Consider the following 23,662-nt stretch of genomic DNA (forward strand, 5'->3'; position numbering starts at 1 on the left):
TGAAGCTCCTTTGATGAAATCCTGAAAACTTGGCCCAGAGGACATCTGACTCTTGAACTTGTCCACAGTAGTCCTCCTGTCTCTCGTAGTGACCGTGGTTTTAGCTACTTTAGAACAATATCTGGGTCGAATACACCTGATAGGTATGAAGTGTTGGGGAATGGTAAACAGAGGCTTTAAAGTCCTTAGGTACTCCATGCTTAGCTAGATACAAGAGGAAAGACTTTCTCGTTTCCCGTAGCTTTAAATTAATAAATATATATAGAGCTTGTAAGCTAGTGAGCTACTTTTAAAGCTATTTAATTGCTGACATTTAGTCACTTCTCTTACTAACCGAATAAACTTCAAATGCTAGCCATGTTGAGTAAATGTCATTCAAACGTCGATGTCACGCTGAGCCAAAGATGTCTTGACATCAAGAGGACTATCTACTTCCCTCTTCCAAGTATTTAACATAAACTTGGAAAAACGTTAAAATTAAAAAAGCCCCGACTGAGCTTGTTAATTATTAAAAATTATGACAATATTATTTTTGGAGAATACGGGTAAATAAAACTCGACGTAATATCAGTGACAGTGAATATAGCTGTCAAAAAGAAGATTTACGTTTTTTTAAAAAATCTACAGATGCATAAAACACAGATAAATAGTTCAAAGTCTTATTGCTTGTTAGTTTATAACGGTTTCGTTAAATTGTGGAAGTCTGGACCTCAGTGGAGTGATAGGGAGTGACGAGTTAAAATCAAAACAAAAACGTTCATAAATGCATTAAACTGTTATTAATGTAGGCTACTAATGCATTTTAATCAGAGGAAACAGTTCACATGTACTCAGCCTGTAGTCCTGTAATGAATTATTGTGAGTTAAACATAATGTACTTTTTTTAGAGAGCTGCTTGTTCAAATGGATTGTGATTTAACATTTTCCATCCAATAATTAATCTCCTAAAGGCACCTTTCTAGACTCAATCCTATCCTATTAAGGTCTATAAGCTTTCATATTTCCTTGACTGATATCTCACTTATAGATAGATAGATAGATAGATAGATAGATAGATAGATAGATAGATACTTTATTCAGAAAAAATCTGAGACAGGAGGAATTACAGCCAGCAAAAAGGGTCAGAAATAAAATAAAAGTGAGGTACAATGTATAAAAGTATGTATAAAATATACAAATATATATAAATAATATACAAAAGTGTATAAAAGTCCTCGGGGCCTCCTACTGGCCTGGGGCCCCGAAGCATTTGTCTGCCTTGCCTGATGAAAACCTGCACCTATTCATTTATTTGAAATCACTTGTCGTTCCTTTGTGACAGTATGCAGCGGGGTCAGGGGCCACACTTTCCTGCAATTTTAATTCTTCATCTTCATTTTTCTGTAACCGCTTGTCCTGTGAAGGGTCGCGGGGGGACTGGAGCCTACACTCTGGACAGGTCTCCAGTCTATCACAGGTCCACAATATGAGCCTGGGAGAGAAGGAAGAAGAATGAGAGAGAGAGAGCATGCTCAGGGGGAGGGAGGGAGGGAGGGAGGGAGGGAGAGAGCTGTGGGAGTGACATGGAGCCACAGGTTCAGTATAAACTGACCATGGATGCAGAGAAGACAAACAGTACTGTCCCAGTTTTTCTTTTGTCCAGTTCCTGGCACTGAGCGATGATGAGAGTGGAAGGAACAGAATAAAGAGGAACTGCAAGGACACTATATATATATATATATAAATATATATATCCAGGTAACTCTGACAATATGTGCAAATTGTTTTTAAATGGCGATGTCTCCAATCCCAGCATACCTCTCTCCCTGCCTCAACCCCAGCTCCTTCTGCAAAGCGACAAGTCTGGTTGAGGGAAACTGTTGTTTCAGCGTTTTTTTTTTTTCTTTTTTTCTCCTCCTAATGTAATTTCTCCTGCTGTCATTTATTCTGGCTGTCCACTGTTCTCCAGTACTCGCTGTGATGATGGAGAAAGCTGCACTGCTGCTGTTTTGTAGCCTGGTTATGAGTTTATCAGGCTACCCGCTCTACCCATCTATTAGGTAAGTCCTGACAAATTCACTAAAAATTCACCTTCATCTCTTGTCATTTCTTTGCTATTATTATTATTATTATTATCATTACTATAGAGGAGAATTTTAAAAGTTGCGAAAATATTCCTTGGCTGGTACAGATGGAGATGAATGGCTGCAGACAAACGTGGACACAGTGATTCATTTCTATAGATGCCTGACAAATAAAACCATCTGCTCCATAGATTATCACGTTGCTAAGCTTTAGAGGACAGCAGAAATTATTAGAAAGCTTCACTAAGTGAAATGGATAATGGTCATCCCGACATTTGCAACCAGAAAATTACTATTTTATAACAGTCAGAGTCAAAAACAACTTAAATTATGTCATGGCTGTACCATCTATCTTGACTCTGTGCTAAAAAAGAGTCAAGAATTAGTCACCGTGTCACCTTAATCACACTGTCCCGTGTCAAAGCTGCAGAATGTGTAATTCGAAAGGGCTAGACAATATTTTGCACACGGAGGATATGATATTTTTAGTGTCATAAAAATAAAAACTTTGCCTTTTAATTAATCAGTTTTTCTTCTGGATAGAAAATAGAACGAGCGTGATGGATAAGTGTGTTTGGAATTTAAAAAAAATAAATAAATGAATTCAATATTCTGAATTCAGTCAGCTAATAGGGGGCTATTTCTAAGGTTCGGCCGGAGGGACACATCCATCCTGATGACATCTTCTATAAAGAATCCAGCAGAGCAGCTGGAGGAAGACACGCGTCCTCCCAGGGAGCGAGCGGAGCTGCGGTCCGTATGTTAATGTGGAGTGGCTGGTGGAAAAAAATATGTCTCTGTAGAGTCTGTATATGTATAATATATATATACATATAAATCTCCATCATCAAAGTTTGGATTTATCTGCCTCAAAGCTTTCCGCCTCCAAAACATTTTTGATGCCCACGGCTTTCGAACAGATCAAGAGCACCATGCACTTTCCAGTAATGCACAGACAGCGCTGTCAACGACATCTGAGATTCTTCAAACATTAACATTAGTGCACATGAAGCCAAATTATCTGCAAGGATGGGTCGTTATTTCCGAGACCTGACCCTTTAAGCTGGAGGGCTGATGCACGCATGCACAGAAAAGAGAGCAAATCTTTCACCTGTCTTTTTTTGTTTGTTTGTTTCTGCTTAATGAACCATTCACAAATATTTCTGGTATGTGTGAAGACTGAACTGATGTCAAATGTCCACTCTCTTTTTTTTCTTTAGCTCGGGACGCCACGCTGACGCCATCTTTACAAACAGCTACAGGAAAGTCCTGGGCCAGATCTCTGCCAGGAAGTTCCTCCAGACAATCATGGGCAAACGGCTGGGGTAGGGTTGACGTCGCCCACCCCGCCCCACAGTGTGTGCAAATCTAACTGGAGGCTACCAACAGTAGTCTTTTTTATTTTATTTTTTTTTTCTCCGCAGAGATGAAAGTCAGAGCTACGTGAAACGTCTTTCAGATATCTATGAAGGAACCTACAAAGAAGATCTGACGTCCATCCAGAGCGAACAGAGATACAGAGGAGTACACGGGGCCATGAGGCCGAGGTAAAGACTTGGATTTGAAGCTCACAGCACCACGGGAAGCTAAAACATCTGGGACCTTTTATTTATTTATTTTTACTAACCCGAGTCTTTCTCCTTTACAGAATGCTGAGTTGAGAAGGACAAACCGAAGGGTGCCAGGTCTCTGCATATTTTTTCCACAAGCATCGCCGTCTTGCTTTATTTTTCTCCAGCCTGTCCTTTTAAATGAAAATCATAGTATTGTCCTTTATTCTCATTAAAAGAAGTTGGAATGAAAAACATTCAGGCTACCTCGTACTTGTGCGGGAAAACAATATACACTGCCTGGCCAAAAAAAAAAAAAAAAGTCGTCAAGATCTTGTATTGATGATGGGAGAGTCTGACCACTGCACAAAGCCTTCTCCAGCACATCCCAAAGATTCTCAATGGGGTTAAGGTCTGGACTCTGTGGTGGCCAATCCATGTGTGAAAATGATGTCTCATGCTCCCTGAACCACTCTTTGACAATCTGAGCCCCATGAATCCTGGCATTGTCATCTTGGAATATGATCCATTGATGGAATAACCTGGTCATTCAGTATATTCAGGTAGTCAGCTGACCTCATTCTTTGGACACATAATGTTGCTGAACCTAGACCTGAGCAACTGCAGCAACCCCAGATCATAGCACTGCCCCCACAGGCTTGTACAGTAGACACTAGGCATGATGGGTGCATCACTTCATCTGCCTCTCTTCTTACCCTGATGCCCCCATCACTCTGGAACAGGGTAAATCTGGACTCATCAGACCACATGACCTTCTTCCATTGCTCCAGAGTCCAATCTTTATGCTCCCTAGCAAATTGAAGCCTTGTTTTCCGGTTAGCCTCACTGATTAGTTGTTTTCTTAAGGCTACACAGCTGTTCAGTCCCAGTCCCTTGAGTTCCCTTCACATTGTACGTGTGGAAATGCTCTTACTTTCACTATTAAACATAGCCCTGAGTTCTACTGTTGTTTTTCTTCCATTTGATTTCACCAAACGTTGAAGTGATCACCGATCACGATAATTGTTTCCCGACCACATTTCTTCCTGGAAGACGATGGTTCTCCACTATCCTTCCAGTTTTTAATAATGTGTTGGACAGTTCTTAACCCAGTTTTAGTAGTTTCTTCAATCTCCTTAGATGTTTTCTCTGCTTGATGCATGATGATGATTTGACCCTTCTCAAACAGACTAACATCTTTTCCACAACCACAGGATGTGTCTTTAGACATGGTTGTTTAAGAAATGAGAAGCTACTCATTGCATCAGTTGGGGTTAAATAACTTGTTGTCAGCTGAAAGATAATCACCCATGCAGTAATTATCCAATAGGAGGCTTGGACCTATATGATTAGTTAAATCCAGGTGAACTGGTCACAGAAATTACATAAAGGCTCAGCAGGGTAGAGCAAAGTTGTCCTCAAGCTATTAAAGCTTCGATACATTTGGTACATTGACTGCGTGCTGAAGTGTCCTTGTGCAAGACGCTCAACCTCTAGTTGCTCCCAGTGCCCGAGCCAAAGGTGTGTGTTTGCAGTTTTGACGTTAAAGCTCTTTGAGTAGTAATAGGTAGAAAGGCATTAAATAAATACGGGACCATTTACCACTACGAAGCAATAGACCTTGGGATTTGCACACCTGAATGGAGCGTGCATATTAATATATTAGTGAGCATTTTACTGCAAATACAGGTCAAAATATCTGCAGTCAATAGAGCTAAACAGTCACTAGGAGTCGATGAACCCTTTATAGGGCACTCATTGAAATATTTCATTTTCATGTAGAAAGTCAATGTCAATGAAGTTCTTTGCCCTTAAGTGGTAAAAAAAAAAAAAAAAAAAAAATGTGCACATGTATTTAGACCATAAGAATTAGATTCAGGCACTTGTCAATTATCACATTAGGCCACTTCTTCTTCGTGGTACCCAATAAAGCAGTTATGCTCAGCATTCATGCAGAGATGGACCTTGCAGACCACATGTGACCTGAGAACGTTGTCTTGATCTCCTCTGATTGTCTGGATGAAAACCAGATGCTTCTAAACCTCACTGAGAGGCACCGGGATGTAATTATATAATGTCTTCATTACTTTCATTGCAAGTTTTCACCTGCAACAGACCGTCTTGTGTTTCGGTTCACCCGGTTCCTCTTGTTCCTCTTTTAAAATAAAATAAAAAGACACAAGAAACGAAGACTCACCTCAACTTATTTATTTTTTTTCATTACAAAAAAAACCTTAATTCCCTCCAATTGGCCACTTTTTAATGATCAAGATTTTTTCCTCAGGGACTTCACTTCTTCTGTACCACAGGCAAAACCAAGTGTCACCGCAACCGCCAATGTTTTCTTATCAGCCGAAACAAAATGCGTGAGCTTCTGTTACGAGGTGAAATAAGCTCTGAGTGACAACAAAGAGGAATGTACAAAAAAAAAAAAAAAAAACAACCCCAAATTTCATCAGCACAAAAAAAAAAAGAAAAAAATCCCAGCTCACTTAGAAATCACTGACACGTTGTACATTAAGAAAACAAATCTCACAGGAAGATGAAGTGCAATGATCAGTAGCTTTACAGGCGTCTGGAGGACAATCTGTCAGTGAGCGTTTGTCCAGTCTCTCAGAGACGCTGCCATATCTCAATTTCTTCCATTGTGGCACCACAGAAAAACTGCATCTTAAAACTGTCAAATGGATTCTTGAACTGCCGTGCCATTTGTTTAAAAGTCTGATTTTGTTGAACGACTCCTTGGAAACAAAAAAAATAAAAATAAAAAGTGAAGCCTCGTCAGTGTCTTCAATTTTCTTGCCCTTATTTTTTCTCAATTCTGCGGGAGAAAGACATAAGATAACGTTAGTCATCACGAGATGAATTCACTGAACACCTCATCACTGACACGTCACGTAGGGGCGGCTCATGCGTTTGTTTTGATGTGCGGTTCCCTTTCCACGAAAAACACGGGATGGTAATTAGGCAGGAACACAGAGAAACGTCTCATGACAATGTCTGAAGACGTGGACAATGCAAAACTGGGCTCACGGGCACAAAACATGTCACTCAGAACGCAATGATACAACCAGAACCATGAGTGTTAGACCACAATGGAAGGTGTCAGTATGGCTATGGTTGTAATGATCATGGTGGGGTGAGTGAAGAGGCAAACCGGGGGGAGGGGGGGAGGGCAGCAAGTACGCTCTTAAGTTAGAATGAGTGAGCACCACACAGCCATGCACGCTGCCAGACATTATGGAAATGCAGTGTGGATGCAATCTGCGAGGATGCCCTTACTTCAGCCTGGGAGCAGAACCGACTCATTTGTTACAAATGGGGGAAGGGGGGGGCTTTATCGAAGGCTCCTATACTTTGCCAACCTACTACTTTGCTCTGCTGCAATCCTGGAAGAGGAGTAAAGAGACAGCGAGGGGTGGATAGAGGGGTTAAAGAGAGACAAGCACCAGATTCAAGGAGACAGAAACTAGCAGGGAAGACGGGGAACAAGTCCTCTCTGGGAAAATGACATTATTAATTGCAATATTCTACTTGCTTAAAATGGGGGGGCGGGGTAAATGGGCTGTTTGTAAGAGCAAGAAGTAGAAGTGAACAATTACAAAGTCACCTCTTGAGTCAGTGACACAGGCTAGAAATTGCTCACTCTGGTTGTTGGAGGGCTCTACATAGTGATAGGGAAGAAATCGCCCACTTAGATCGTCACTCTTGCAGATCTTGCCGTTACCCTTCTCTCCTGGGGCCTGGGGCAGAGAGCCTGGAGCTGAACTACGGTGCTACAGATATAGAAAAGGTGCTTGGCAGGTTTGGGGCTAAGAACTACCAGGAGAGCTCACAGCATCAGAGTCCTCGGGGCGTCTAGTAAAGGGGCTAGGCTCTCTTTCTGGGATTGAGGACCCTCTAGGAACCGTTTGCGCCTACGTACCTCTTCACTGCTTTCTGGGCGAGCATGCGGTTTCCCGCGAGGAAGGTGACGCCGCCGATGATCGCCAGGTACTTGAGGGTCTGGAACATGTTCAGGTGGGTCCAGTAGACATACATGAGGCCCAGCAAGGCTGCAAAAAAAAAAAAAAAAAAAGGAAGAAAGACTTGAGTCCACACAAACCCCTCGATGATGAATCACTCACAGTTCCTCTTAGAAGACGGTCACTTCACAGTGGAGTAAAGGGTCGCTAGCTGATGGTAAACTCTCCCAATTCCCTCACGCGTGGTGCAACTTCCTTTTTATCTTCAGTGAAGTCTCCAATAGATAGATTGAAATAAATATTGGTGGAAAAGCCGAAATGCCTGAAATTGAATCTGCTTCTAATCATTTTTTTTATGACACAGAAATGAAGAAGTGCCGTAAAAGCTGATTAAAGAATCATTTAAATTCATTTCAACCTCGCAGTCAGCAACATGGCGGATTCTGACAGCTAATTCCTGCTTCTTTTTCCTAGTCAGACTTAAAGAATGAATAATGTGAGGTTGTTATTTCCCTGAATATCTACGATGGAAGTGGGCGGAGGGGAAAAAGTTAGACGGGGGGCCCGTAGAGCAGCCACGTTAATATAAAATATAAAAAGACGGGTTAAAACAATCGCAATTATCCTTTAATTTGTGCAGAAGTGCGTGCATTTACATTAACTAGTTTTCGATTTGTGCAAAAAAAACAAAACCAAAAGCTTGAGTCGCTAAAAAGAAATGTTTTCATACATTACTGTGGTGGAAAAACTGCATCGCACGTCGTATATTAACTTTTAATTTATCGAAGATTGAGTAAAGAGGAGGTTTAATAATCTTAATGCAAGAAATTTTAATACATTTTCTGAATTGTGTGTTTTTATGTTGTTATCCTTTGCTTGAGATTTGATTGGCTCGCTTTTAACCGTCACTTCTTTTAAAAATGGTTTGATGGTACCACCACATGTTTAACCATCCACATTAACAACAGAAATAATTCTTTTGCTCAGTTTGGATGAAAAGCCGACTCAATGTTTTAGGCGCGGAGTGGGAAGAAGAAGAAGTGCGGCGATCTTCTTTATGCGCATCTCATGTACAGCGTCTCATGAATAACACATGGCTAAAATTAATTACAACTACGCACGGTGTCACCTACGGTCGCGAACGCAACTCACTCATCGTCTCGAACAACAGCGGCGGCTGAATAGCGGATGACGAGGCTGCAAAAACAATCGTATCAGACAAACATTTCATTCGAAAGATGGGGACCAACCTGCGTGTCCTACATGGAACAGAATGGTGCTTGGAGAGAAGCTGAAGTTGGAGATGTTGGCGCCGAGCTTAAACCACTACAGAGGAGAAGAGAGAGGAGAGGAGGGGAGGGGGGGCATGAAACACAATGTGATTGTCGTCCGCTGCAAGAGCTGCAAACAAAAGAGCTGAAAATTTGTTTTCCACCTGACACACAATGCTGTGATGCGCTGCAACAATAACTATTACTCAGCAGTGAAAATGCCAGGGAGAAAAAAAACACACCATAGCTTTTGTGATTTCAAATTAAAACGAGCATTGTGCTCGCGCCGGGCCAGAGTCTCATTCACTGTGTGTGAAGGCTTACGACTGAAGAGCTTTTCTAGAGGGGGGAGGAAAAAAAAAACATCACTGTGCTCCATTAGAAGAGGCTTTGATTAATAATGAAAATAGGTTAGCGTTTAGGTGTGCCTTTAAATAATATTGTTCTCTTAATTACATCCATAGTTGTGTCACAGTGCAGCCGAATGCAAAAATAAAAATCAGGGATATTTTTGGGTTATCTAGGACACATAAATGATTGTGTTACTGACAAGGACGGATATTTAACTATAAATAAATAATATTACTGATTGTGAGCGAGAAGGTAATAGAAAAATAAAAATAGTAACCACGACTTTAGAACAACGGCTAGAGATTATAGACCCCTTCTGTGTTAGTAAACATATATGTTTTTTTAGTGGGCGGGGCTTAGCTGGAGGCACAACGTATCATTTCTGACGTTAGCTAGCTTTCTAGTGAGCTAGCTAATGCTATTTTATGAATGCAGACATACAACTAGGAGCTGGCTTATCTATGTGTTAATTTGTGATAAACTGGGCATGACTAATCGTTCGAGGAGAAACCAGACCTACTGTTTTTATTGTCGATGCACACACAAGCATTTTTAGATGATCGCCTCCGTCCAATCCTTAAAGCTTATTTAAGGTACTGAGGGAGCTAAATGTACGTAACCTACGTACGTAGCCTAGGCCGGTGCGAGCCATTAATACTTGTGCGCTCGTCAGTCTGGCTCGCTCTGTAACAACGCCATCCAAACACTGGGGGGCGCTGTGTCTTTTTTGCCAGTCGGGTTAATTTTTGTTTTTACTTCCTGCTTCACTTTTGCCGAATCTCCGAACCTCCTCAGTTAACCTTTCCTACATGTGTTCCATCTTTATTGATCTAAAACAATCAAAAAAAATTGCAGAGCTGGAGAAGCAGCCGGAAACACGCTACTACCAAGCGGACCAATCACAGGTCTTGAGGTGCACGTCAGCTAGGGTCTGCACTGTCGTCGTAGCTTCTGCAACTTAACGCAGAAGTCTAAACCGCCCATTAGGCTTTATCGCGCTTACCCACAGGTTTCTCCGATATTTTTAACTCGGAGTGGCAGCTGGTGTGCAATAAAGGTTCAGTTTTGCGCTATTAACCTTACACCTTACTGGTTTTTGTTGCCTCCAGCTAACCACCGTGACGTAATCCTGGCGTGTCTATAAGTGTCTATAAGAGAGATTTGTACTATGGAGAAAACTGCCTATCAACTAAGACTGAGAGAAAACGTAAGAAAAGAGTGGAAGATATTTAAGAACCTACTGATATATGAATTCCAAGTACTACCATAGCAATTTTTTTGTGCTTCATTTTCTTACTTACTGGACAGGCAAAACTGTGAATTTGTATTCATTCTAATATTTGTGTTTGCTTGATCTAAGAAAACCCCATTAAACACACAAACATGTTACCAGAATGAGCAGGAGGAGGAAGGGAGACAGGATAAGTGCGGTGAAGGTGTTGGAAACCACGGTGGGAGGCTTCTTCTCCGGTTCCCTGAACAGGTGCTGCACAGACACAAGGAGATTTTTAGGCCACACGTTGCTTGATCCGTCACAATTCAGTAAGTCAGGTGTAAAGAGAACAAGTATTACCTGGATCTCTGGCTTGGGCACGTAAAGAGTCTTGGGCTGAATGCTAGCTGGGGCCTCCTCATCCACAAACTTCAGAAGAACATCAGCCTTTTTTTTAAAAAGATTAGAACACAACGTCAGAGCTCAGGATCAACTGTTGAAAGTCGTCCCCGTCAACGCCACAAAGCCCGAGTGAACACTCACCACATTCCACAAGATGGGATTCTCCAGGGTAGCATCCCCAACAATGAGGTGGAGGGAATAGGTACCAGACATGGAGTCAAACTCTGATTTCCGCTCGGCTGTGTCCAACTCAAACTTGTACAGATTCTTGCTGTCGGGTTCGGCCACAAACACAACCTCTTGGCCGGTCTTCTGGTTGTGCAGCCGCACAAAGGTCTGCGACAGAGAGAACAAACGGGTTTGCTTGCTGCCAAACGAGATTTTGCTAACTAGGCTCAGTGGTGATTATCTTGGTCAACCAGACGTCTGATAGAACGGTTGGTAAAGTGATTATGAAACCAGGTGAAGTCATAAATAATAAACATTTGTCAGGATTCTGCAGCAAACGCGTCTTCGTGTAACACCCTGATTACGTACCTGGTGAGGAGTGAGCTCCACTCCAGTGTTGACGTCAACCAGCTGGAAGGACATGGCGAAGTTCTGGTGGCTGTCTGCTGTGAAGGAGCTCTTGGCTTTGGAAGGATAGTCCACCCTGGGTCATTAAAAGGGGAACAACACACGTTTAGCATTATCATTTCCTGCACGTAAAGCTCAGCAAAAGGTCGTCTCCCCTCATCAAACTCGTTTGTTTCTAACCTGGTGGTCTTTGTGCCGATGCTCTGGTCCTTATCCACCACGGAGAGGTCCATGTTGGCAACAGCCACCTCAGTGGACACCTTCACTTTAAGCTGAAGGTGGAAAGTCAAACAAAAAAGACAAAGCACAGTCACACCTACTGTAGTCAGGGAAAATGTGGACACATTAGCATCACTCAGCTTGTCAAACCACTTAACGCACATTATATTTAAAAGGAAACCTCAGTGAAGAAGTTTCACACTTGCAAGAAACAAATTTAACCTTTGCTTTTCAAGCTGGTTTCATAATGTTTCCACCTCTTGTTTGGTGATCAGATAAGATTTTTTTTTGTTTGTTTAAAATTGTATACACAACCACACACACAACCATGAATGTGCTCCGTTATCTCCATATTAAAACACCATCAGACATCCCCACCTTTAACCAGACGTCTCTTGCTCGACTACATTAGTTCGGCATTAATTCATTGGCTACTGGTTAGCTTTTGTGTGGATTTTAAAATTATTTCATTTGCTTTTACGGCCTTGTTAGACGTGCTCTGGCTGTAAGCTCCTTCATGCTCTCTCAGGTCGGCAGGTCAGTCGTTGTTAGTCGTCCCAAAGACAAACAGGAAGCTGAGAGGTGATGGTGCTTTTTTACTTTCCTCTGCACATCAGGCAGGGAGATTTTGATTCTTATTGTTTAATTGTTTTTATAATTTTAATTTTGTTTCTAATTCTTTTACCTGTTCTCATATCTTTGTACAGCACTTTGGCCGACTGTGTTGTTTCTAAAGTGCTTTAAGTTGGGTTCTATTAAGTCTGGCTTTTCGCTCTGCCTTCACTCATGTTCAGATCAGGTATAGAACGAACAAGCTCAAATATAATGCGTGGGTTTACAGAGCTCCTCAAGCAAAACAGTGTGAGATGCCCAGCTATCTATAAGCCATGCACTGTCGATTCAAATTGAGCATAGCAACTGAAAAATTACCTCAACGTGATTGGCGACCAGCCGACTGTCCCCGGTCACTGCAACAGTGAACTGGTAATATCCGCTGGCTGGCTGACTGGACATGAAGTTGAGTTCAAAGACGCCACTGAAAAGCAGAAAAAGAATTATGTTATTGTGTGTATATACACATACTAACTTCAGGAAAGTTACAAATTTATTAAATAAGTAGGTAAAATCAAGACACTTTAAATAAATAAAATGTTCAGCCGGTGAAGTTGATCAAGAATTATATTATTATCATAAGTGAGGTAATCCAGAGCTGCCTTGTTGTTTTCTGTGTTCCTCAGAGATTTAGATCCATATTAAAACGACCATCCTACAGCTAACACTCTGCTTTTACACAGCTGCTGCAGATGTTTGACAGGAGTGGCACCCAGTGGGGTCCTCTGCTGCTTCAGCCCATCGGCTTTAAGGTCAATATGTTGTGCATTCAGAGATGCACTTATGTTAGTCTGACCTCTGTCATCAAGACGGCCTTTTCTCCCTAACAATCAATTCTCTTTTTTTTTTTTTCTGTAAACCCCAGAGATGGTTGTGCGTGGAAAAAAATACCAGCGAATCAACAGTACCATGCCTCATTCATAGTCTGGCTGATTAGCTTTTGCTTTCATCAGCAGTGGGAGGATGTACCTAATCATAGTGACCACTGAGTGCATTTCTTCACAGCAGGGATCATTTTCAGCTTTCAGATGCCTTGAGGGCCTACTGTAAAGCCAACACTTTACATCTCCACAATCGTACGTACTCATTAAGTGTGAAAGGTGCTTGGCTGAGAACGATGCTCTTGGAGGCCACAGCGTACGCAGACTCCACCAGCACGTTGGCTGAGGCCAGGGGCTGAGACATGACGTCGGTAACAAGGAGCTGTGAATAAGAAAAGGGAAGAGGAAATTAAAAACAGAGGACTGTAACGAGGATGTGATCCAGTGGCTGTAAGAAAACCTGGAGATATTTGAGTCACTAAGGAGCATTTGTATATCTGTATTGAACGTTAAATGTCTTCTTCTGTAGACCCACAGTCCTGCTTTTCATTTGATTGTTATTTGTAAACCATAGTTGAGTAAATTGTAAAAACTTAATTTCCCTCATGAAAGAGTTTATCAGTCTGTACCTGCAGAGTTGGCTGGCTGTGGGACACAGTGGCTGGGCCCTGAGCGCTGACAATGACCGGTACGTGGAAGCGGTTTCTGGACAGAATAGCGGCAGCACTTGCCACGCTGAAGGCCTCGGACAGAGAGTCCCAAGACTTCTTGCTGAAGATGGAATTCACCAGCTGGATTACCTGATCCTGGGGGGGGGGGAATATCTCCCATTACTGCCTGAGACAAACAGGTATGACTTGAAACGCGGCAGAACGAACTCATACCTCCTTGAGAGGGGGCTCCATGTCCACGTGATTTGACAGGGAGTACGCGGCGGTCACAAACATGGCAGTGGCCTCAAGTCCCTCTTCAAACTGCAGGTACGTGCCGCCAAGATCGTCCAAGCGAACTGTCAGATCCTGAGAAGGGCAAAAAACAAACAAGCGTGTTTTAAAAGCCAAATATGTGTTCATTAATGGGACGCTGTGTTTCTTGGTCAGAGGGAAAGAAAAGTGACGCAGCACCACCTGGTGGAAAATATAAAACTCACCTCAATTTCCTCCAGTATTCCTCCAAGTTCTGACTGCTGGGACAGACGTGACGCCGTTTGCAGAGCTAAGGTGATACTGTCAGAACAGAACGTACATTTGTTGTAAATTAACTTGTTTGAAACATTTGCCAAAAAGAAGAAGAACTGCAGGACCTCCCACTCTTCGCGTCACTACACTACCAAACCGAATAATCCAACACTTACGCCATAACGTTGTCCTCCTTGCTGATGCGAGCTGTCAGGGCAGCAACGACTTCCTGGGAAACGAGAGGAAGCCCCAGAGAGCTGAGCGCGCTCACAGCCCGATGAATCTGAGCCATGGTCGAATCTTCACTAACCGCCGCCAGAAGGATGTCACGGGTTTCATTGGACACAGGGATCTGGGAAATGAATAAAAAAAAATCTCATTTAAAGAGTTCAGTGGGTGTGCATGACTCTATTATTGTATTATTACTCTAACAGAGGGCCTGGTCAGACTTTGCATTAAGATCCGATCACAAGTGACCAGTTGTAGGTGACATTAAGATGCACCTCTCAATTTCTCTGTATATAAATAAACCCCGACATCATCTGGGGCGCAGTAGAATATTTTAACAGCTGATGTCGCTAATGGATCTCTACCGCTGCTCCAGAACCGAGAACGGAGCGGTTTTATGTGTGCGTGCTTCATGACCTTGGCTTCACACGTTAAGTTATTATTTACTGGACCACCTCCAAATGAGATCTCAGTGCCTCCTGGAGGTGTTCGCCCAGATTGGAGGCCTGCAGTCAGGAAGGGCCCAGGGCAAGGAGATGATTTGCATACCTCACATCCTGAAATGGCTTGACTGGCCTCAGCAGCAAAGAAGAAGGAGTCAACACTAGTGGGGTCAAGCTGGGATTTCAGGAACCCGCACACGTCCTGCAAAACACATTTTTTTGTTAAAGCAATGAGGCTCAAGAGTCCAGGTGGTGACACATAATTAGCATTAATCTAACCAGTTCACACCTTGTGGTCGGGAACCGATGCCCCAAGTTTTGTCAGACCAACAACAGAATAGTATGCGGACTCCAGGTCGGTGAAGGGCTGGCTCAGGAGGTTCTGCAGCCGGGCCACATCGGACAGGGACAGGTAGTGCGACGGTGTGAGCGCCTGAGCTCCAGCAAGAGCCAGACTGAGGAGGAAGCACCCTAACAGCCCTGCGGACACAAACCAGAGACAAATTAAAGTGGAATAAATGTATAAAATCACCGAAGAGAGGGAGCAGCAATAATATGTGATTTAAAAAAAAGCACATTTCTTCTCATTATAGGAAGTCATTCATTGAGCTAACGCTCGTTCATTGAAGGTTTAGCTCCGAGGCGAACAAGCTAACGTGAGTAGGAAGCAGCTCACTGCACGCTGCACCGAGCGCTGAATTCACACCAATTATAAAAATGGCGAATCAATAAAAGCACAAACAACACAAATATATCAAGACACACGCGTATGTAACGTTACATTCAACGTTTTAAAAACCTAAATCACTTACGAGACCGGTCCATGTCTTGCAAGTCTAATGCAGCGTCACCAAACCGACGATCTACTTCCGGTGTCTCGGAACTGGTGAGCTGTCACCATAGGAATAATATCCGGTTGTACGCGCTTTGCCTTTCAAAATAAAAGCACATAAAAGACACTTGAAAATACTCTCAACGACTTTAATCGTGTTTTATGTAAAAACTGATGAACCTTTAAAGCACACTAAGATATCTATTATTATATTCATAATCATCTATTTTTTTTACTAGCTGTTATATATTATTATTTAGTTTTTTATACTTTATTATTTTTTTACATTTTTATTTTAACTGCTTTACACCTGTTTTTCTTTTTACTAGCGTTTTTATTATTATTATTTAGTTTTTATTTATTATTTAGTTTATAGTTTGTTTGTTTTTTAATTTAAAATTTTATCTGCCTTACCCCATTTTTCTTTTTACCTGCATTATTATTATTATTATTACGTTTAGTTGTGAATTATTACTTAGTTTATAGTTTATTTTTTATTTACATTTCTATTTTAACTGCCCTACACCAATTTTTCTTTTTACTAGCATTTTTATTATTATTTCGTTTTTATTTATTAGTTTATAGTTTATTATTTAAATTTTTATTTTAACTGCCTTACCCCTATTTTTCTTTTTACTAGCATTATTATTATTTTATGTGCAGTTGCGCTACTGTGACCAAGCAATTTCCCTTGTGGATCAATAAAGTCTAAGTCTATAAATGATTGTAGCTCAACTGCACTTACTATCATCTGTGTATATAATATATATTCTTCCGTCTCTATTTCTTGTACATTTGTCCATATACTAATTTGTACAATTCTGCTTATACTATTTTTATATTTTATTTTACTTATTTTTATTTTATTTAAACTTTCTTTTATCTGTGGTTCTTAAGAGTGTTTTTTATGTGCAACCAAGCTACTGTGACCAAGCAATTTCCCCTGTGGATGGATAAAGTTGATCTAAGTCTAATGAAATAAATTCTTGGAAAATGTTGGATTTCATCCATCACAGTAATTATTTCTTATACCAACATGCATAAAATGAATATGCATTAGAAGGTGTTTAATTAAATGTGGAGGATAAAGCTGATTTGTGCTGCAGCAACACACTCGGGAAGCAAATGTTTATTGGACAATGTTTATTATTGCTTTATTAAATTCTGTAACAATCTTTTGTATGATTAAGTGAAAACATACAACACTAAATATGTACAAACAGTGCCAGTAACATTATGACTTCGCCATTAATGTTCAGTATAATTTTTATTGTATTTTTTTACGCATTCACTACTTCTCAGCTACCTGGCTATTGCAGAATAAAACTACCCAGTTGTTTTCATCACAAGTAGCAAGTTGCCCTCATGATTACTTTTTACCAGTAAAATTTTCAGCAAATGTCCCCGTGTGGGGGCCTAACTTTTATTATACATTGAGATGTTTAATATAAATAGAAACCAAACAGGTCCTACAATATGACTGAGTCTTCCTTCAACACGTTACTGAACAGCCTTGTCTGAAGCTAGAACTTAGATACGGGGGTTCAATCTGAGCGAGTGCACAGTTCAACACTTAAAAAAAGATAACAGTTAAATTACAGACACATTAAGTAATTTAAAAGCAGACAGCAAACGTATACAGCCGTGATTATTCTTTTTTTTACATTCATTGTTCTTTTCAAAACACACAGAAGCAACTACAATACAATGACACGACTGTGAGAGTAAGTCTGAATCTAAAAACACCGTTCTCTCTCTCGCATGCAAATGAGCGACACAGCTATACACCTTGATGACTTGTTGAACTACTGTGTGAACCCCACACATATCATTACCCTCCCTCGACCCAACCCCGAATTACACTCACAAAAAAGCAAGGGGGAAAACTGCAACGTTAAGTTCAGTAAGTGTAACATGTCGGTGTGAAGAAGAGAGAGAGGTCTCAGGACAGAATCAGAGCCCGGTTGGGAGCGTGGGATTTTAGGGAGCGAAGGTAGCGTCTCGCTTTCTCTGTCATTATGAGCTGGTCTGCAGTTTGTCCACAAACAACCTTCTCCCATTCTTTTGACATCTGCAAAGAGAAAACAGGAAAAAACAATTGGTAAAAGCGGACTATTGACTGCGTTATTCACTATTTTTAAGGGCGAACTTACAGGAAGTGGAGGAACCGTGCTGGGAAATATGGCACTGTCGCTAGGACCCAAAAGGAAGCCCTGATCCAAAATGTTTTCGTGCCGCTTACTACAAAGTGAAGAGGAGTTAAGTGAAACTAACATGGGTTCTTCCTGTAGGAAAAGAAAAAGAAAAAGAACAGAAGTCGATTTAGGACACGTCAAATCACCAGAGCGGCTAAATGTCAAGTTTAAACGCAACGTTACCTTGACACTGTGTTTGGCTTCGGTCTTGAAGAATTTGCGTTTGGACGTGGTCATCCCCTGGCAGTCCATGACGTCTAGGGCCAAGGACTTCCGCACTTTCTTCATGGGAGCGCGATGCTGGGATTTAAGAAGAAAACAGGTTCTGTGTAAATAATGTGTCCAGGCAGTATTCTTGTATGGTGGTGACAGTAGAAGTCCAGAAATATCAGTTCGGGGAAAGTGAATGAACAAAGCTGTCACTATGCTGCATAGCTCCAAGTGGATGACTCTGACGAATATGATGTAGTGTGCAGCTAAAAAGAAGAAGCAGTTACACTCTCCAATATAGAGACTATATCCTACACTATATTGTTTATGCACACATGCTTTAACCTGGCCTTTATTGCTACGCATGCAAATGCTAGCCTGCACTACACTGTACACAACTAAGTTACAAGGTTCTAACAGCACAGAAGGGATGTTAATGAGCAGCTGCTACTTGAATAAACGCATCATATAGTTTAGTGAGATGGAGTTTCATCTGTATTTCAAGAGCACGTGATTTTTGTGAAACTCAGCCGAGAGCGGTGCATGCTCACTAAGTTAACTGGACAATATACTGTGTAAGACATCTGTGGTTACTAAGGTATGAACTGAATTGGGGAAGACAGCTTTTAGGTTTTTTGCTCCTGCTGCACGGAACAACTTACAGTCTGATCTCAAACTGCAAAACTTCCTGGACAAATTTGAGCTGAGTCCTGTTTGTGTGCAAATGTGTTACCTGAGCATTTCTATCTTGGCCTGATCGCCCTTGCAAAAAGAAATCTTTGGTCTCAGTGGGACAAACCTTGTTAAATAAAGGCTAAACAAGGACTGAGGAACCACTTTCCTGCTGTGCTGTCTTTGTACTAAAATAAGGCTCAGTTACAAATTTCTTGGTGGAATGCTTCTTTTTCAAGTGGGGAAAGACAGAGATGGTCCCTGCACAAGCATTAATATCAAAGGACAAACGTTTCTCTGACTATCAGCAATTCTTAAGCAGGATAGGAATATCCTGTCATCAAATGCAGCGAAAGGCAGAAAAAAAAGTGTCGCCTAAACGGAAGTGAAGAATTAACTCGACTTATAGTTACCGCAGTTTTGCGCCTCTGCTCCGGCGGAGTGGAACGCACGACCACCAGGTCGATCCCCGTCTCTCTTAGGATCACCTCGTTTATGTCGTCTTCAAGGTTCGGAGACTGAGGCTAGAAGAGAAAACACGGTGGTCAATGAAAGGTTTAAATAAAAGCAAAAAGATGGACGACACAGGAAAGATACTCACCAGAGGCTGCAGAGGGCCGTACTTCTCCATGGCGTTTTTGAACGGCGTCGGGGTTCGCGGGGTCGTACAGAGCTCGGACTTGTAGTTGGGTGTAACGAATCTGTAGGAAAACAGAGAGATGTCTGCTATGAGTGAGAAGCCTACTCCGTGTTTTTATTGTCCTTAATGTAAACCATTTATAACAGAATAAGAGGAGATTAAAATAAAAATCTGTGGATTCTACTTCAAAGATCCTTAAAGATCACTTACACTGAGTTTTCCTTCTGAGTGAGGGGCGTCTTGTCCCGCTGTAGAGGGGTCGTAACGATGGCTTTCTGACTGCAGACCGGCGTGGACGTGAGTGACGGGTTCTCCAGGTCATGAGTGTCCTGCGAGGTCCACATGTTGAGAAACTGCAACAACACACATTAATCAGGAGACCACTCCACGTCAAAATCCAGAGCAGCACCGCCGTATCGTAACTGCGAGGCATGGCTTACTTGGGACGGAGAAAAGGGCAAGATTTTAACAGGGGTGCTCTTGGGAGTCATGGAGTTATTAGCATCCGGAGACAAGGCGATGCGTCTCCGGCTTTTGCGGTTCAGTATGGAGGGCGGCGTGACCCCTCCGGGGGAGATGGGGATGAGTTCCCCTTTGCTGCCTTTGCTCAGCTCCTGTAAGGCGCTGCCCTCCAGACGAAACTGGTGGCGCTCTGGACTGGGACTGTCCTCAGGCAGGTCAAAGGCCGCAAGGTTGCACCAGCCCTCAATGTCCTTAGAGAGGACGAGACATTTATTAGTCAGTCGTACATCTGATCCTTCATAACTAAGTTAATGTATTAACGTATAATATACTGTAAATACAATAAAAGCAACACGTAAAATGGGCTTAAAAGGCTTCACGTGCAGCTGATATTTACCCCATTCACCATGTCGCAGCACTTCCTTCAGGGCTGGTCCAGTAGGGGGAGAGAAAAACCGGAGGCTGTCCACACACCCAGCTGGTACACGCTCATTTCTCCTGTGACGTCTGCCTCGGTCTTGGGACTTAAATTGTCCTTTGGAGAAGGGAGCCGCCTTCGCTGGCCCTGCTTCCATGGGGCCAGCTTTAGTAGAGGCAGGCGTATCCGGCAACACTGGTTAGGAAAAAAAAATAGAAGACACTGCTGACTGCTGTTGTAGCCAACTTCTAACTTGTGATATTCTCAAATGAATGTGATTGGTTTCTTACTGAAAGAGGAGGTTTCTGGTCCAAGTCCTTGTCTAGACCATCTTGAGAGCAGCTGGGCATCTGTGCAATCAAAAAGCAGAGCATTTTAATAGAATTTCATTCAGTTCAAATATTGAGTGTCTTCAAGGAGACGAAAGCGAAAAGACGGCCCACCTGCACATCCTTATTAACGCGAGCCAGCAGCTCTTCAAGTTCATTGGGCCTAAAGACCTCCCCCTTGTAGAAGCCCATCTCTAACTTGCGTTTGATGGTTGAATTCCAGTGATTCTTCACCGCATTGTCTGTCCTGTGAATTATTTAACAAATATACATATAAAGACACAAAGACGCCGTGCTAACTGTGCTCGACTCATCGCAGATGGAGGGGTTTGGATTTACCGTCCAGGAAGCAGCTTGGCGATCTCAGCCCAGCGGTTCCCGAGCAGGCAGTGCGCCTTGTAGATGACGAGGTCCTCCTCTGCGGTCCACGACGACTTCTTGACGCTGGGATTGAGGTGGTTGTGCCAGCGCTCCCTGCACTGCTTCCCCAGTCGGCCCTTGAGATGCTTGGCCACCGTTGCCCACTGTTTGTTGCCGTAGAGGTTAACGAGCTCTATAACCTGAGGGAAATCAGAGTGCGCTTAAATACAACTTGTACTCACACTGGACATACTACTATCCAATTTGTTTTGCTTATACTGTTGTATTTTATTTGATTTAGTTCATTATTATTGTGTTTTATTTGATTTATTTTCATATCATCTGACATGACAGCTGGGATAGGCTCCTGCCCCCCCTCATGACCCTTCACAGGACAAGCGGTTACAAAAGATGAATGAATGAATGAAGATGAATACTTTTATTGTATTTATCTATTGATTTTAGTGTTTTTTTTTTGTTTGTTTGTTTCCCAGTGCAACTGAGCAACTCTGACCATCAATAAAGTCTAACAAGCACACACCTTCTCATCCTCTTCTTTGGTCCAAGGCCCTTTAACCAATTCTGGATCCAAGACCTTAAACCAGCGGTGCTGACACTGGTGCTCAGTGTGATTCTATGAACAAAACACAAGAAGCTTCAGTCGGTCGGGTTTCTGGTGACGTCAAACAGCCAAAGAGGCCAAAAAGTAGTTAAAACTCACTGGTATATAGTTGGCTACAGATTTCCAGTCATTCGGTCCCAGTTTTTGAACCAGCGCCTTTAGCTTGTCATCCTGTAAACATAAATAAATAAATAAATAAACGTGTCTGTTTCCTTTCCCCCCCACAGAGCCAGGAGTCAGTTTGACAGACACCCAGATTAACCGGGTTCAGATATTCACCTCCTCCTGCGTCCACTTCACCTTCACTTTCCCCCCGTCCTTCGGCTCGGCCACGTCAGAGTCCGTGTCTTGATGCGTGGCCTCCTCCCCGTCCTCACTGAGAAACAACAAACGGCTGTGATGATGATGATGATGATCACGAAAACACCTGACTAACTCGGATTCAGAAAACTACATGACGTGGAAACAAGACACTTTTAAAAGACAAATAGTGTGCTGGATGTAAACATGTCTGCATGAGTGAAGTGGTTAAAGTGCAGACATGGTGAGTGTGAACAGGAGTTACAAACATTGCATATTTACATGTTATTGCAGAGGTAGTATGGATAATAAATAATAGATAAGAACAGGAGACAGGTGCGTAAAAGAGGAATACTGATCCAAGGGAAGGAGTGGGTCTCCAACATGGCGCTTGGCGGCTTATAGACATCTCTCTGACATAATCGACTGACAGCAAAGCTCTAAGGGTCAGTGCAGTGATTTGTTTAACTGTAGTTAACAGAAAGGGCGTCTGCAGCTGAATGAGACCCTGAACGCTGCTTATCGCGTCCGGAAAAGGGCGGCAGGCGGAGAAAGTGAGTCAGTCCTCGGAAAATGCTAATTCAAGCCCAAACAGCAAATCCTACCCTTCAGCCAAACGAGCGCCTTTAAAGTTAAATGTTCACATTAAATCTACATGTGATTAAAAATAAAATAAAAAATAATGCTACAGTTAATTCAGATATAAAAAGATAAACATCTTACCCGCGCGGCCACCAAGACATTTCCCTCTGTTTCTGGTTGTTTACGGTCAGACGGTGAGTTCCCTGCCGCCCTCGCGCGTCATGTGCACCGATATTGAGTCAATATATATTTATATGTCGTCGTACTCCTCGTGTTTAACGTCTGTGGCGGCGGAGGAGGAGGCTCGGTGGTGTTTTGTTGCAGTGGAAAATGTAAAAAGCCTGTGTGACCTGCTTGGAGCAGAGCGCCCTGCTTGTCCGCGCTCCTGGATTTCTATCTCGCGCCCTTCTCTATCGTAGACACCGGATAGTGACGTAGCTGCGCGTTAGAGGTGCGCGTAGGGAGACAGCGAGCTTCCGGTGGGACCTTAAAAATAAAAGAGTTGCTCTTAAAGACTCGTAATGGCTAATGGCTGTGAAAAAAAAAAGAAACATATATATATATATATATATCACTATATAAAGTACACGGTATCTATACACCTATATTATTATATCATTGCATTATACATATTAGTTTATTATATTTTATATATATATATATATATATATACACACTTTCTATATTATTCTTTTATCTGTACTCTGTATTTTGTATTTATAGCTTGTATATTGCTTTTATACGCTTTTGTATATTGGATATATATACTTTTATTTCATTTTTGACCCTGTAACTTAATTAATAATAATTCAGAATTCCTCCTGTCACTGTGTCATACTTAGACTTAGATAAACTTTATTGATCCACAAGGGAAATTGCTTGGTTACAGTAGCTTAGTTGTCCATAAAAAACACACTCTTAAGAACCTCAGATAAAAAGAAAAGATTAAATTAAATTAAATAGAAATAAAAAATAAGAAGAATAAAATCTAGTAACATAAAATAGAAATAGTATAAGCCAAAATGTACAAATTATCATATTAGCATATGAACAAATGTACAAGAAATGGAAGAATATAAATTATATATACAGGGTAAGGTGTAAGGTGCAGTAGTGTCCATTAACATTAATAACATTGAGTCACAGAA

At 41.9% G+C, this 23,662-nt stretch overlaps 3 protein-coding genes across 3 annotated transcripts; 1 reads left to right on the top strand and 2 right to left on the bottom strand.

Moving 5' to 3' along the window:
* Positions 1–1,959: 1,959 nt before the first annotated feature.
* ghrh (growth hormone releasing hormone) lies at positions 1,960–3,614 on the top strand (the record flags this gene model as incomplete). Its single annotated transcript, XM_084542893.1, has 4 exons — positions 1,960–2,039; positions 2,712–2,816; positions 3,284–3,388; positions 3,488–3,614. The coding sequence occupies 4 exons, from the start codon at positions 1,960–1,962 to the stop codon at positions 3,612–3,614; spliced, it is 417 nt and encodes a 138-aa protein (XP_084399019.1).
* Positions 3,615–5,806: 2,192 nt separating this feature from the next.
* rpn2 (ribophorin II) lies at positions 5,807–15,743 on the bottom strand. The gene is made up of 17 exons (XM_084543988.1): positions 15,705–15,743; positions 15,182–15,372; positions 14,999–15,094; positions 14,398–14,573; positions 14,194–14,269; positions 13,928–14,062; positions 13,673–13,849; positions 13,307–13,425; positions 12,541–12,646; positions 11,572–11,663; positions 11,353–11,467; positions 10,957–11,151; positions 10,774–10,860; positions 10,591–10,686; positions 8,829–8,904; positions 7,539–7,668; positions 5,807–6,434 (listed from the first exon to the last, which is right to left on the bottom strand). Exons 1-17 carry the CDS (start codon positions 15,715–15,717, stop codon positions 6,419–6,421), a joined length of 1,896 nt encoding a protein of 631 aa, XP_084400114.1. The 5' UTR covers positions 15,718–15,743; the 3' UTR covers positions 5,807–6,418.
* Positions 15,744–16,864: 1,121 nt separating this feature from the next.
* On the bottom strand, positions 16,865–23,008 carry LOC311487500 (myb-related protein B-like). Its single transcript, XM_084543797.1, is given in 20 exon segments — positions 16,865–17,795; positions 17,878–18,009; positions 18,103–18,219; positions 19,215–19,325; positions 19,403–19,502; positions 19,652–19,794; positions 19,882–20,154; positions 20,301–20,315; positions 20,317–20,373; positions 20,375–20,389; positions 20,391–20,453; positions 20,455–20,502; positions 20,505–20,516; positions 20,612–20,671; positions 20,765–20,897; positions 20,990–21,210; positions 21,552–21,644; positions 21,732–21,803; positions 21,912–22,008; positions 22,656–23,008. Coding segments are annotated over 20 exon segments (1,911 nt in total). The 5' UTR covers positions 22,676–23,008; the 3' UTR covers positions 16,865–17,666.
* Positions 23,009–23,662: the final 654 nt, after the last annotated feature.

This window comes from Chelon labrosus (genome assembly GCF_963514085.1).
Source record: "Chelon labrosus genome assembly, chromosome: 4".
In the NCBI taxonomy this organism is placed as follows: domain Eukaryota; kingdom Metazoa; phylum Chordata; class Actinopteri; order Mugiliformes; family Mugilidae; genus Chelon; species Chelon labrosus.

What these genes read in the sequence shown, in the direction of transcription:
- rpn2 (XM_084543988.1), bottom strand. An exon ending in ATCCCATCTTGTGGAATGTG is followed by an intron (nt 10,861 to 10,956) that starts GTGAGTGTTCAC and finishes TTTAAAAAAAAG; the next exon opens with GCTGATGTTCTTCTGAAGTT. An exon ending in GTTCCATGTAGGACACGCAG is followed by an intron (nt 7,669 to 8,828) that starts GTTGGTCCCCAT and finishes TTTTTTTTGCAG; the next exon opens with CCTTGCTGGGCCTCATGTAT.